General features: G+C 41.3%; 1 protein-coding gene across 6 annotated transcripts; it reads right to left on the minus strand.

Moving 5' to 3' along the window:
- Window positions 1-4029: 4029 nt before the first annotated feature.
- Window positions 4030-11206, minus strand: LOC131894537 (beta-defensin 33-like). 6 transcript variants are annotated; one of them, XM_059244822.1, is made up of 4 exons: window positions 11074-11193; window positions 8943-9046; window positions 7549-7683; window positions 4030-4243 (listed from the first exon to the last, which is right to left on the minus strand). In XM_059244822.1, the coding sequence occupies exons 3-4, from the start codon at window positions 7604-7606 to the stop codon at window positions 4113-4115; spliced, it is 189 nt and encodes a 62-aa protein (XP_059100805.1). In that variant the 5' UTR covers window positions 7607-7683; window positions 8943-9046; window positions 11074-11193; the 3' UTR covers window positions 4030-4112. The 6 variants fall into 6 exon arrangements, with proteins under 6 accessions (XP_059100805.1, XP_059100803.1, XP_059100807.1 ...); XM_059244820.1 differs by having other exon boundaries at window positions 7549-7706; XM_059244824.1 differs by lacking the exon at window positions 8943-9046 and adding an exon at window positions 9167-9396 and having other exon boundaries at window positions 11074-11160.
- Window positions 11207-14382: the final 3176 nt, after the last annotated feature.

Below are 14382 nucleotides of genomic sequence, written 5' to 3' on the forward strand. Positions count from 1 at the left end.
GTAGATGTGAGTTGTGCCCAGGAAGAGAAGGGGAACATTACAAAGTTTCTGAGTTACACTGGACTGATGATGACACAGGATCCCATGATAGACACATGTGAAGTGTCTCTGCTACATAGTTCTAGTCACTTCCCTTTCAGTGTATGGATAGAATGGTACCAAACTGGTCCATGGAAATAGGGCTGAGGCCAGGTTAGGATGACATGAGATGGGTAGATCTTGCATTCAGCCCTGGTGTTGGCTTTCACATAGGATGGTCGTAGCCCAGAAAGCTACTCTGAGGAAGCTGGTGAGAGTCACCTCTGGGACATCGGCTGTGTGAGTTCTGGAGTTGGTAGCCTCTGCTGATGGTTCCTAATAGACAAGCCAGACCACAGGGAACACTGTAGCTGCTGCACTCAGTATGAGCTTTCCTTTCCCTCCAGGTGAGAGGCAGGCAAGAAGCCAGATCCAACTTTGAGTAAGGTGCAAGTTATTTTTCTGGTTAGGAAATATCCACCTCAGATTTTGTCTATCCTTCTGAGTTCTTTGCTCTAAAAATTAATTTAGATATGCAGTCTCATTTTCCTACGACACATACTACCAAGCATGGTTTTATAAACCTGGAAATTGAGTATAGGTTTTGGAGTGTTGTTGATACCTCAAAAAGTTTGGGGCATATCATATATCTTCATACATTTTAATATCTGTGTCAATACAATCCTTTTTGGAAACAAGCTATTGTATTATATTCTTAATGTTATCCTGTCCTGAGAAGAGGAAAGCATAAAGTCTTAATACATTGCTTCAAAATAGCATTTTGAGCAGTTCCTTGGAAGAGCTCCAGTGGTAAATATACAAATCCCATGATATTCTGGCCTTATAGGGATATTTGAAGACTCTTACCCTTCAAATTATAACACAAATACTTTCATTTATAACCAGCTCCTAAAGGCTGTAAACTGGAAAGAGAGACTGAGTGGAAAAATTCAGTACAGAAGGAAGACACCTTCATCAACAGTGAGTCCATGGATTTCTGATCCTACTGGATGGTATCAATTCCGGCACAAGGAGCTTGAGAATTTCTACCTAAAACAACTTATTTTCCTTCTACAGATTATGATTACCATTACTGTGACTCTCACATAAGTGTGTGCCTGAGGAGGAAAACAAATTGTACTCGAATGCCAGGGTTGTGCCCTGGCAGGAGCTTCTGTTGTGTGAGAACCATGACCTGAGGAATGTACATTTCCTGTCCTTCCTGAAATATATCAGAACACCAAGACCTTGTGTGTCATTCTCTTCATTTATTTACTAATTTTTAAAGAACCATTGATCACTTTCTCTGTATCAGAATGGTGTTAGTGGTTTGGAGTTATAATCCAAGATCAACTTTAATAAGAAACTTATAGGCATAGAAACTGTATACATCGGTAGATCAAAGTTATCTACTTGGTAAGTCATGCCAGACCAGAGTCTTGAGTGTTAAGGACTATCCAGGCAAAGTTGAAGTGATCTAAATAATTTCTGTTGTGAAGGAAAAATATGTATGGTTTTCATGCCATAATTATGATCCCCACCATAATTTGAGGAACTTTGGGTACTAAAACATGAGAGACAAAACTTGCAAAGGAATAGTTGACATTTGGAGAACTTCGGATGCTAAGCTAAATGCATTTATCTTTTATACTATAAAGTAACACTGAAGAATTTTTAGTGATGTGGAGAAGGATTAGAAGACAGAGGGTAGAAGCATACAAGTTAGTTGGTATATTACACAACTTCAATGGAACTATTTGGGGGTTCAGGGTGTAGATTAAGACAATGCCAATGGCTTGTATCTGGGCTTAGTAAAGAGCCAAACATGGTGGAACATGACAGTAATCCCAGTACTTGGGAGGTGGACACAGAGGATGAGGGGGTTTAAGATCATCCTCAACTGAGTAGTTTGAAGTTAACCCAGGCCACATGAGAGACCCTGTTTTAGAAAAATAAAAGGAAAATAAAAGATACACAGGAAATGACAGCATGGGGAGTTGGTCCTTAGAGATGTGGAATCTTGGAGGAAGACTTTAACTTTTGACTTGTTGAATAATGGACACTTCCAGGAAATTGCAGTTTCTGGAGTTTTAGAGTGTGATTTAGGCAGGAGGTGGTTATTTAAGAGACACTGGGACTCATCTTGGATAGCAGATGAATAGTACTAATCTGTGAGAACACAATGGTAGCGGAGAGTATTGGGTAGGAAGAAAGATTGTTGTCCTCTTGAACACCAACACTCAAGGTGGACCCAGGTTAGACATGGAAAAGGCACTGAAGTGTATTGGAGATGAGAGCACACATTCCAGGTGTGGAACAAACTAAAAGCACGATGAAAGTCATCTAGGGGATAGAGGTGCAGCCTGTGGGGGCTTTGCTTGTAGCCATCCTGATAAACTGCCCTCCTATATCGATTTTGACAGCATCACACGATTGCCGTAGATTCATGAGATTAAAAACATCTTGGTTATATATTCAAGTCTCATGTCTCCTACTCTAGCCATGCCAAACTTGAATCTAGATCACTGAGTACTGCATTTGGCCTCTGCGACTCCATCTTCTTTGTGGTATCAGTGGGCTTTTAGAGGGTGGAATGTTTTCTTACTGTCCCCAGATTATGAAGAGTGGGCACTCCAGAGCTGTTCACAAGCCCTGCTCATAATCGTTGATGAGTTCTTAATGCTCTGGTAAAGGGCAAGTTTCTGAATCTCCTTAGGTCATCAGGCAGAGCATAGCTCTGAGTTATAGAAAATAATTTTTACTAAGGGGGAGATGGCTCAGTGGAATAGATATTCCTGTTGTACAATTGTGAAGCCCTGAGTTTCAATCACTAGATCCATGTACAAGCTAGATCTAGTGACCAGTTCTTGTAACCTCACCACTAGGCAAAGTCAGAAGGGCAGGTTCTCCAGGGCTCATCAGCCAGCCAGTTTAGCTGAAATGGAGAGTGCTAGAGGAAGATGCCTCAAGCAGCCTCTCCTCTCTCTCTCTCTCTCTCTCTCTCTCTCTCTCTCTCTCTCACACACACACACACACACACACACACACTCACACACACACAGTGACAAAATAAAATAAATCAGGTCACTGATTACTGACTGTGTCTTTAGATTTATTCTCTAATGTTTGGGGGCACTTGACATATTCTGAAACCTCTGCCTACTTTAATGTATCAGTGACTTCCGGTTTAACTAGACATCTCTTCAGGGGAAGGGACGAGGTTGGCTTCTCAGAGGTAGCTCTGCAGTTTCCTAAAGGTTCGTGGAGACGGTCACTGCTGACTCCACCTCAACTTTACAGCGTTCATCTAATCATTGTCTTAGTCACTGCTCCATTGCTGTGAAAACACCATGACCGAGGCCACTTATAGAAGAAAGCACTGGGCTGGGGGCTTTTTTATGGTTTTGGAGGGTTTGTCCATGATCATCATGATGAGAGCTCAGCAGCAGGAAAGCAGGCATTGCTCTGGAGCACAAGATTCACAAATTATGGGCTGGGTGGAGGGCAGGATGAGACTGGGCCTTGGAGTCTTTTGTTACCTCTAAGCCTTTCCCCGAGACACTCCTAACAAGGCCACACCCCTAATCCTTTCCAAACAGTTCCACTAACTGGGGACCAAACATTCAAACTATGAGCCAACAGGGGCTGTCCCCTTTGAAATCACCACATTCAACTGTTACAACTTTGAGTCTCATTGACAAGTTTCCTCAGCCTCATGTTTCAATTCCACAGGTTTTCTGGTTTAGGCTTTCCTCAAATTAAGTACTTACCTTCACTGAGATGAGAAAGGCAGGCAGGAAGTGGGAATTTCAATATCAACCTCCCTTGTTTTTAGCCCCAAACTTTCAGCAAAATTTCCTTTCTACGTTTGCAAATCTGGATGAGTCTTTAATTTCTTGAATAAGAGGCTAAGAACCTGGAAACACTGGACCACAAACCCACTACCACCACATTCTCCCTTTTCAAGCACACTGGCATTACATCTAAAATTTACATCTTGGGAAGAGTACATGTGCATTATGATGTCTTTATTACTCAGAAATCAGAGCAGGTGCCTACTCTCATGCTGAATCTCACATGTCAGTGAGCTGCCCTTAAACCCTACAGCAGTGTTTGTATCGACTTTTGCATTCTGCAGGCAGGATGGAGCATCCATGGGTTTTTTGATACTTGCACATGCCACCCATTTTCTCACACTGACGAAATTTCAAATTTCCTCTGCGCCCTGTAAGGAAAAGGGAGAGAAGTGGTGAAGAAACAATGCTTCGTCAAAACAAAGATGCTATCATTTATTGTGCCTACCAAGGCACACAAACCAGTCCACGAGACCCACACTAACTATCTGATGGCTCGGGTGTCACCTGAGCTGATAACCATTTTCTCACTGGCAGACTATTACAAAGAAAATTAGATGAGGGAGCTCATTTGATAATATATGAAGTCCATATTTCAGTGTTGTTGAACAAGACAGCTGGAAGACAGCCATGCTTCCTCACTCACTCTCTGTGGTCACTTTATGATAAAGACAGAGGTGACTTATGGTTGCTGAGGCCATGTAGCCACCGGACCCTGTTTTTTTGATTTGCTATTTTTTTCCTGCTCCATCAGAAAGCCTTTGGTGCCTGTAACTTAAGTTTCGTTTTCATGTGAAGATGCTTGGTTCAGAGAAAACACCTCCCATGACTATGTCTCCAGAATCTGTGTGTAACTCACTTCCTTGCACATGTCCTGTATAAAGCCTTCCTAAAGTGCCTTCCTCCTAGACAGTGCAAAACTTGACGAGTGTGCAACCAATATCAGGCTATATACAGCCAGTGAATGACAGAAGAGGTGTGCTGCTGAGATTGAGTGCTGTACCTCCTGTGTTTGGTGTGATGTGTGTGATTTCATACATGACACACCATGGCACATAACCAGTGTCAACTGTCCTGTGTCACAGTGAGTTAGGCTAGGAAGATCTGAAGCCATAGAGAGAGTTAGAGAGTAGAGAGAACCTGAATTGTGTCCAAAAATCAAGAAAGCCAAAGAATGAAAGACAGCCATGAGTAAATGCTGAGTATTGTTTTTATCAAAGCTTGTGTTTTTGAGGTGCTATGCTCTGATGGGAAGCACAGCAACTGGGAATAAGAGACTTTGGTTCTAAATCTAGCTATATTGCTGTTATAAAAAGAAAACAAAAATAAACATGCAGATGCAGATATATGCTACTATCATAGTCACCTCCACAAGCACATCTATCATCAGTGAATGTACCCATCATCCAGTTATCATCTACAGGCTATCAATTATCTGTCCATATCCCCTTCCCCCTCTCTCTTTTATTAGAGTGTTCAAAAATTGGTCTGGCTCTCTGTTGTCTCGACACAAAAAAATATGATGCTTTTATCTTTTGCCTAAGTACATGTAGCTATGAGCCCAGCCAGTGTATTTTGAACAGAAAGGATGCCTTCTTGGGGCTTCAGTTCCTAACTACTAGTGTGAAACTCCTTGGATGCTCTTCCCTTCTGCAGTGGGCAGCAACACCCATGGTGGTGGCTGTTTTGTCAGCTTGGATTGCAGTGAGTAGAGCACCCTTGTGGCCTGAGTGGATTTGAACCTCAGCGAGGGGATGAATCCCTTTGTTCTTTTAAGATGTCAAGACTGGGGACATATGTTTCTGCATACAAGATCACCAGGTAAAAATGAGACCACTTCATTAAATCTAAATTTTCAGGTAGGTAAGAATTATGCTTTTAGAATAAACACACCTCAAACATTGCATAGGCCATATTCACACCAAAATCAATCTTTGTTATTTATAGCATAATAAATAAACGTATTATCTAAGGTTGTTTGGTATTTAATAGTATTACCTGCAGAATTGAACTATTTTTACTTGTGAATTTCACCATGTATAGTCTCTGACTTGAAGCAAGTTATGTCATTTCTACATCACAGCTATAAAATACCCACTCTATAACTATCACTGCAAAGAATAAAGTAGCTGCCTTATGTTGGAAGCCTGTGTTGTGGCATGGTGGTGTACATCTTCAATCCTAGCACTCAGGAGGCAGAGAGATTTGAGTTTGAGGCCAGTGTGGTCCACATAGTGAGTTCCTGGCCATCCAGAGCTCATAGTATCTTAAAAATCTGTCTAAAAAGAGGAGGTATTTAAAGGTTAGAAAGGTGGATTGGCAGTTAAAAACACTAACCATTCTTTAGAACATACAAGTTTGATTTCCAGCATTCAGATCAGGCTGCTTACAATCACTTGTAATTCTAGGTTAGGCAAATCTAATTCCTCCTCCATTGACATAATATTTAAAGGTAATAAAATGAAATCTAAAAATTTTCAGGAAAGTGGATCAACTTAGAATATATAATGTTAATCGAGACACAATCTTAAAAAGAAAAAAATACATATGATCTCTCTCTTATGCACAAACTGTGTGTGTGTGTGTGTGTGTGTGTGTTTGTGTGTGTGTGTGAAGAAGTGTACGTGTGGGTGTGGTAGAACATGAATATACAAAAAGATGGAGTATAATGGGATGAGAAAGGACTGGATGCAAGTGTAGACAGAGACATGGAAGAGGATATAATTGTTTTTCTGGTTCTAATCCTGTCATGTGTTCTTTGGTTTCAGTAATGACTAAGTTCATGAAATATATTCAATACTGAAAGTATAAGATTGAATCTGAAGCCCCACAGCTTCTGTTCTGAATGCCTAGTCTAACTGTAGCAAGCCCACTGAGTTTTCTAGATCTTGGGTCTCATTAATATTGATGTGTGATGTTTTCATTTATTTGCAAGGCTTTTTAAAATAATAAAGTTAAAAAATTCAAAATAAAATAATAATCAATATTTGAATTTTTAAAAAATGATATTTGGGAAGAGAAAGTTGTCATGATCATTTGCCATTGTTACTATTTGTGCTGTTTTCATTCACATGGAAGTGATTTGTAACCTGAAAGGCACACTAAAACTGTTGTCTGTCACAATTATTAGTTATTACTAGTTGAAGACCTCAGGGAAGTCTTTTTTAAAAAAATATTTAAGCTTCTCATTGTTTGTAAAGTAAAACATTTCTACACACTATCTTGTTTCTTCCCTATCACTATAACAAAAGCAACTTAAGGGAGACAGCCTTCATTTTAGCTCACAGTGAAGTCATGTTGACAGGAACTTCAGGGAGTTGTCCATGTTGTATCAAAGTCACAAAGCAGAGGGGGTAAATGCCTGCATGTTAGTGTTCATCTGACATTCTCCACTCAGACACAGTCCAGGATCCATTGCTCAGGAAGCACATGGGTCTTCCCATATCAATTAATCAAGACAAACCCTCCACAGACATACGGAGAGGCCCTTCATCTACATGATGCTGATTCTGTCTAGTTGACAGCACCAATGACCAGATATATTATGCTTCTTATAGCCATGTCATATACAACTAGTATATAATTCATTTCATGATTGAACTATGAATTTGTTTAGTTTATTCCAGGCTCCAAAGTTATCTACCATCTCACCCATCCATGTGAGTTCACAGCTTACCTGATCCTATCTGCGTAAAACATATAAGAAGGAGAAAGAGAAGAAACAGCAGCTTCATGGTGAGAAGCGAGTTCTTGGCATGGAAGGAGGCAGTGTCTGAGGGCAGTGACTCCTTCTTCAGTGCACATCAATGATCTGGGGGAGTTGGAACGATTCAGCTAGAAGAAACACTTATATTCTTAGTGCAGATGTTCAAATACGACCAGAGTGTGATTGGGGATGTTTTACCCATGAACTCATGATTACAAACCCAAGCTGCCTTCTGCCAAAAAGAGGAGCATTTAGTTGAGCAGGCCAGTTCACATTCATAATTCCAATACTTAGGAAGTAAAGGGCGGGAGGCTTGTGAGTGTAAGCCAGTCTGGGTTACACAGTAAGTTATAGGACAGCATGGGCTACATGGTGAAAACCCATCTCAAGAAAACCAAAAGAAGCAAGCCAAAAAACAAAAAACAAAAAACAAAAAACAAAAAACCTTGCATGAGATCTACAGTAAGTCAGGATTTTCCAATGGGTTTCGTTTCTACTTGTGATTTGAAGGACTTATGTTTAGTTTTGTTTTAGGGTTTTTTGTTTGTTTGTTTGTTTTGTTTTGTTTTGTTTTGTTTTTGAGACAGAATCTTTCTATGTAGCACAGTGGCTGACCTCAAACTTGCTGTGTAGACCAGACTGGCCTTGAACTTGCAGTGATTTGCTTGCCTCTATCTCTCAGGTGCTGGGAAAATAGGGATACACTCCCACCCCCGACCCAAGAAGCTAAAAACTAGAAGAGATTTTGTAAACGGAAACTCCCTTCTTTGATTATTCAGTTTCAATATTTTGTGCTAACCAATTGAGAAGGGCTGCTCCTCTGCAGGTTCAGCTCTTTCTATGGCCAGCTCTTGTATAGCCCACAGCTGGTAAGGCATGCAGTGCCAGAAGATGCCTTAATACTGATGCTGCATCAAAGCCATCAGTACATGGCTAAAAACAATGTATGAGCAGATGGGAAGGAAGCAGAAGGGAAGTAAAAAAAGTGTTAAAGTCTTCACGTTTGTGTCCCCTGACAAGCTCTGTGTTGAAATGCCAATTCTAAGGAGTAAGATTTGTGAGAGTCAAAAGGTTGGCATCAGGGCCCTCAGAGAGATCCATGTCCTTACACAGATCTCCAGACACCTTCAGCAGGGGTTCTCAACCTCCATGGCTATGAGAATGAAGTGTGAGTGTGTGTGTGTGTGTGTGTGTGTGTGTGTGTGTGTGTGTGTGTCTGTGTCTGTGTCTGTGTCTGTGTCTACTGTAGTTTGTTGTAGCATCTTGAAGGAACAAAGACATTAAGAAGTAAATGAAACGACGAGGTGAAGAAGAGAGGATAAGAACAAGGGAAGGACTTCAGAGACCCAAATCTCCCTACTTACTTGCTAGTGGTTGCTAAGTGATATTCCTGTTTAAGAATCAAGGGTAGATGCTGCTTGAGATATAGTCGTCAAATCAATTGCTCCACCTCTGAAGGAGGCTGGATCTTTAGGGGATAGGGAAAAAGGAATCTTACCTACTAGTTAAATGAGCTATGTGGTTAGATAAGCCTGGGTTCAAAGACTGCTTTGCTACTCACTGAGTGATCTTTTGCAAATAATTCCACCTTTTAACGCTTTGGTTCTTCCTCTGTTTTTGCCACACAGTTGAGTGTCTGTGTGGGAAAATGGACCCTAGGAGCACTCAGCAACTCTTCTCGTTGGTGATGATTATATAGCCAACTTCCTTCCTTCTCTACATCCCAGGAATGGAGACTCAGGGCAAGTTGATGGTGGACTTACACATCTTCATAAAGAGTGTTTAGCTTTGCCTGAGATCATGGCTAGGAATTTCAGACTGCAAAGGGATTAAGCAACCTCTGAGCGTATGTTTCCTCAGAGGAAAGCTAAGTGGTCTCAGAAAACAGGGGAGAAAGAAATTTAAAACTAAATAAAGACAGTCTGTCTCTTCTAGTCCATAATGAAATGTCAGGTGGGAAACTGGATATGTGGCATAAAGATTTTAGAAATGAATTCAAATTGTAAACACAATTCCCCACTGGATTTCACTTCTAAGTATTGTCATAACTTAACAGCTTTATCATTTAATAAAATGATATTGAATATCACCCATTACTCCAATAGGAGAATTTTCTTAAATAACTTTATATTCCAGAATCTTAAATGTAACACTTAGCTCATACAGCATTCACCTAACATAGGTACTTTCTTCAAGCAAGACAATGCATACTAAGCCTAGATCAATTTCAAAAATTACATTTTGAACAGTTTTTTTCTTGCTAAAATAATATTTGAAGAATGAAAGATATGGTTACAGGAAGACTGTGTGTGTGTTTGTGTTTGCGTACATGTACAAATGTACATGCCTAAGAACTAGAGAGTATAAGATCAGAGAATGAGGAGGGTCATGAAAGTTCTAATCATCCTTTCTATCAGAGGGAAAGGCCGTGGCAGGGTAGAGTGTGGTAGGTTGAGATGCTAAAGCAAGGTTACCAAATGAGTAATTGTCTAAAGAGAAGGACATTCTAGATTTCAATGTTTTATTACTGATAGTTGCTGTGGGACCAGAGAAAGGCTGGGAAATAGAAGATATTGCTGCCTCGTCCCTAGGGAAACCTGTCATTTTGTAAGCATATTCCTGCACTGCAGGGTCCTTCTCTCTCCTGCCCATCCCCAACTCCTGGGAATAACCCCAAAAAGTGATGGACCACAATGGTTTTCTAGGGCATGGTGATTATTGATGGTGCTGGCTTATCTTTCCAACTTATTTGCCCACTTCCCTTCTCAGCCTAAGAATAAAGGAAAGATGAGATGAGAGAATGTCAGTCGTAAGCCCCTGGGTTCCCCTTGGAAGTCATCTCTAGAGTTTAGAATTTATCTCCAAATTTACAGTAAAGTCAAATAACTGCACTTTTAATTGTACACATTATTCATAGTGCATCCCACCAAAACAGTGCTGATGCAAGGATTCCTTAATCTCAAAGGAGACCTTTAAAAAGGTTTTTCTGCTGTCTATTACTGACTGTAAAAATACATTTTTTCCCTCTTAGATCTCCTTCAGCACAGTGTTTTTAGAGGAAGACTGGGGTGTTGATAAATGACTCCCTCCACATACTGACGCTAGTGTCCCCTACTGGGTTTTGAGAGATCTGGAGAGAATTCATTATCCTGCTCTTCAGTGTCTCTGTGGGAGAACATTTACTTCCTCCCTGACCACCTCCTCCTCAGCCTTCCACATTCATAAGGGAACTAATTCTACTCATGAGGGATACCCTCATGGTCTAATCAAGTCCCCAAAGTCTCACTTCCTAATACTGCTGCACTGGAGGTTATATTTCAATATACACATTTTGAGCAGACACACAAGCATTCAGATGATAGCAAATGAGGAAACAAAAGAAAGCATGTGGTGAAACTTTTCCACACTTCCCTCTCTCTTTTCACTTGTAGAAGTGAAAAGCAGTTATCTGCTCCTCACCTCCTCTTTACCACAAGGCATCTCCTCAGAACTTACCTAGGCAGTTGGCTCCCTCTGCCCTCCACAGGCAATGCACTGCCTGTACTCTGAGGCAAGGCCACTTGGGAGTAGGTGCCCATTATGATATAATTAAGAGTCAGGGAAATCATATGCAGAGCGAGGGGCTTCATAAAACACACACTATGACCCTGTTGACTAGTCAGACCTGAGTGGGGAGAGAAGAGGGAAGGAAGTGGGGCTTGTGTGAACTGTTTCAAAGAGTTTCACAGAAAAAAAACTTAGCAATGCATAATAGCTGAGGGGTAATGTAGTGTCACAGATGTTTTTCGATGGATACACTCAGTAGTGCGATATGCAAGGTAAAGCCTTGTGTCCAAGGAGCCAAGCTCTTCTCCTTGGTTTTCTTGAACTACAAGTCTCTAGGGTGTCTTCCAGCCCTGTCTTCTATTAGATTGGTGCTTCTTAAGAAGACTAAATGTCTGGACAGTTGTGGCACATGCCTTTAATTTCAGCCCTTGGGAGATAGAGGCAGAGAAATGGAGGCCAGCCTGGTCTACAGTGTGAGTTCCAGGATGGCCAGGGCTACGCAGAGAAACCTTGTCTCAGAAAGTAAAATAAAATGAAAAAAAAAAGACTAAACAATCAATAAACTATGGGAAAATAGAAAATACAAGGATAATCAATAGAAAATGGCTTCCATGAATTCATGAATTCCACAAACACCACAAGCCTGATAGGCATCAGGAATGAAAAAGTGATCTAATAAGATACCAGGAAATGCCATCCTTAATTTTTTTTTTTAAAAAAAGGTTTTTTTAAAGAAACATTACTTTTACATCTAAGTTGGCCCTGTCCACTGCAATAAACATTGGTCACACAGGCTAATGTTTATTTACAGTTACAATTAGCCCAAAGGGCAAACCCCTGTTCAATGAACTGCAATGTACAACCTTGGAATTGGAGACTTTCACAAAAGACCAAATTACCCCCAAAACTAATTCTTTTAAAAATCTGTCATGGCCCTTGGGTTAGTCTGAGCTTAACTAGGTGTCTGGTGGAAAGGGTGTTCATGATTGACAGACAGAAGCTGGACCTAGAGTCTTCTCAAGACTCACATTTGTGTTAATGACAGCTGAGAGGGCTTGAGAAAGTCAGGGGGTGAGGAGTCATTGGGCAACAATCTTTTATTCCTCCTGGTTTCTCCAGATGGGCTCTCAAACATAGTGATTTCAAGGTGATCAGGACTTGCACACTATGTTTAAAGGTTCACATCGCAGGACATGTTATATTATGGCAACTAGAGAGCCACGTGGAAGATTCTCATCCTTTATGACGTCAGAGGCTCTTCAGCTACACAGAGACCACCTTCTCAGTACAGACAACTACAGTGACCTATTAGGGAAGCGTCCTCAAGCCACCTCTTGATGGAATAGTGGGCTGTTTGGGGAACATTTGGAAATACTATATCTTTTATGCAGAAGAGAGTGGAAACACATGTGCCATGCAGAGACTCATTAAAAATGAAATGCAGCCAGGCATCGGTGGCACACGCCTTTAATCCCAGCACTCAGGAGACAGAGCCAGGCAGATCTCTGTGAGTTTGAGGCCAGCCTGATCTACAGAGCAAGATCCAGGACAGGCACCATAACTACATAGAGAAACCTTGTCTCGAAAAAACAAAAAAAAAAAAAGGAAGAAAGAGAGAGAGAGAGAAAGAAGAAAGAAAGAAAGAAAGAAAGAAAGAAAGAAAGAAAGAAAGAAAGAAAGAAAGAAAGAAAAGGAACCCCAAGCACTTAACTGGCCTCCCTCACCACAGGGATCAGGATCTAAAGCTGGGACTGATCCTACTGCATCCAATAGAGCAGAGTCACTCACAAATGATAGCAGTGCTGTGGGACAGTTGGCAGACATTCTCTCTTGTCCATCTGAGGACTCTGGCCTTAGACACAGAGAGATGTTGGCTTCTCCTTCTGTACAACAGACAAATGCCAAAGTGACAGTTTCCTGTCAATCCTGATGAGGAGCTTCCTTATTCAGGGCCAATTCTGTAAGATTTAACTTAGAATACTCATGCCTAAAAGGAGGTTAAATTGGACCAAGTCTTAACGTAATTCTTTGCCTATATCCATCTGGATCTAACACAGGCTAACCCATCTATTTGCCACATGAGTACACAAACTTTTAAGGATTTTGAAATAACCAATGGCTGTTGGTACTCCTAACAATGATAATAGTGAAGATACATCTGTGGGTTTGGATCATTTACTCTGTCTGGAACTAAGCAGTTTCCAGGTATTGTTTCAGTAAGTTCTGTTCCTAATGTGAATCCGTGTTCTCCAGACTCCTGGGATCAGTCTTCACTCCCCGCCACACAGCTAAAAATCCTAATGATGTGTGTGAGCAAATTTTTAGTGTTTCTGAAAAGTCTCCATGTGCATTTGCCTCCCTCCTCCAGTGTCTCCTCAGCACCTCAGACATCTACCCTTTTCCTTGAATAGCTTTCCCTTCTTCCCCAAATCCCGCTGTGGAAAAGTCTCTATTGCTCTGCCATATCCTACAGCAGCAGACCACTGTATGTGGCAGGATCCTGTGAACATCTGGAGAGAGTGCAGGAGGCCCTCTGTTGGTCAAAGTATGGAAGAGAAAAAACTAGCTGAGGACAGGAGTGGTGTCCCTCACTGGGGACCCTGGGAGTCTCTCATTTCTTCATCTACAAAATACCCCTAAAGAGAATGTCTCTTTCTTGTGTCCTGTAGGAATAAGACTTTGCACACATATGGCAGGCACATAAGCTTTTCTGTGAGGATTATTTTGAATTGGAAACAACTGTGTTTGCCTAAAAGTGATCTTGGACTCTGAGCCACCAGGGCTAACTCTAGACGCATCCATCCCTGAAGAAGCACTGAGCAGAATCTGCTCAACAGATTTACTAAACGGATTCGCATGCTCCCTAAGTTTTGCCCCCATCTTGCTGACCCTAAAAGATGGAGCAGTGATTCCCTTTTCTGTTCTGCTACTGTGCCCTTCACTGAGAGGCAGCTTAAGTCCGTGTTCTACTGGCTTCCTCTCAGGGGATGACTCCTGCACTCTTAAAACATTTTCCTGCTGGGCGGTGGTGGCACACACCTTTAATCCCAGCACTCGGGAGGCAGAGGCAGGAGCTACACAGAGAAACCCTGTCTCAAAAAACAAAACAACAACAAAAAAAAAAAAACCACCACGTTTTCCTGCTATTTTGTCCCTTGTCACTCTAATTCCCATGACCATGACCAAGGGAATCCAGGAAGACAGAAGAAAATGTCTTCCTCCCCCACATCCCTCATGGTTCCCAGTCCCTGGTGGTAG

Source organism: Peromyscus eremicus, chromosome 17, assembly GCF_949786415.1.
Source record: "Peromyscus eremicus chromosome 17, PerEre_H2_v1, whole genome shotgun sequence".
NCBI classification, from domain to species: Eukaryota; Metazoa; Chordata; class Mammalia; order Rodentia; family Cricetidae; genus Peromyscus; species Peromyscus eremicus.

Excerpts from the sequence above, each read along its gene's own strand:
- LOC131894537 (XM_059244819.1), bottom strand. The coding sequence starts at position 7,606 with ATGAAGCTGCTGTTTCTTCTCTTTCTCCTTCTTATATGTTTTACGCAG. Across the intron at positions 4,244-7,548 it reads TTTTACGCAGATAGGATCAG|GGCGCAGAGGAAATTTGAAA; the intron begins GTAAGCTGTGAA and ends TTTTCCTTACAG.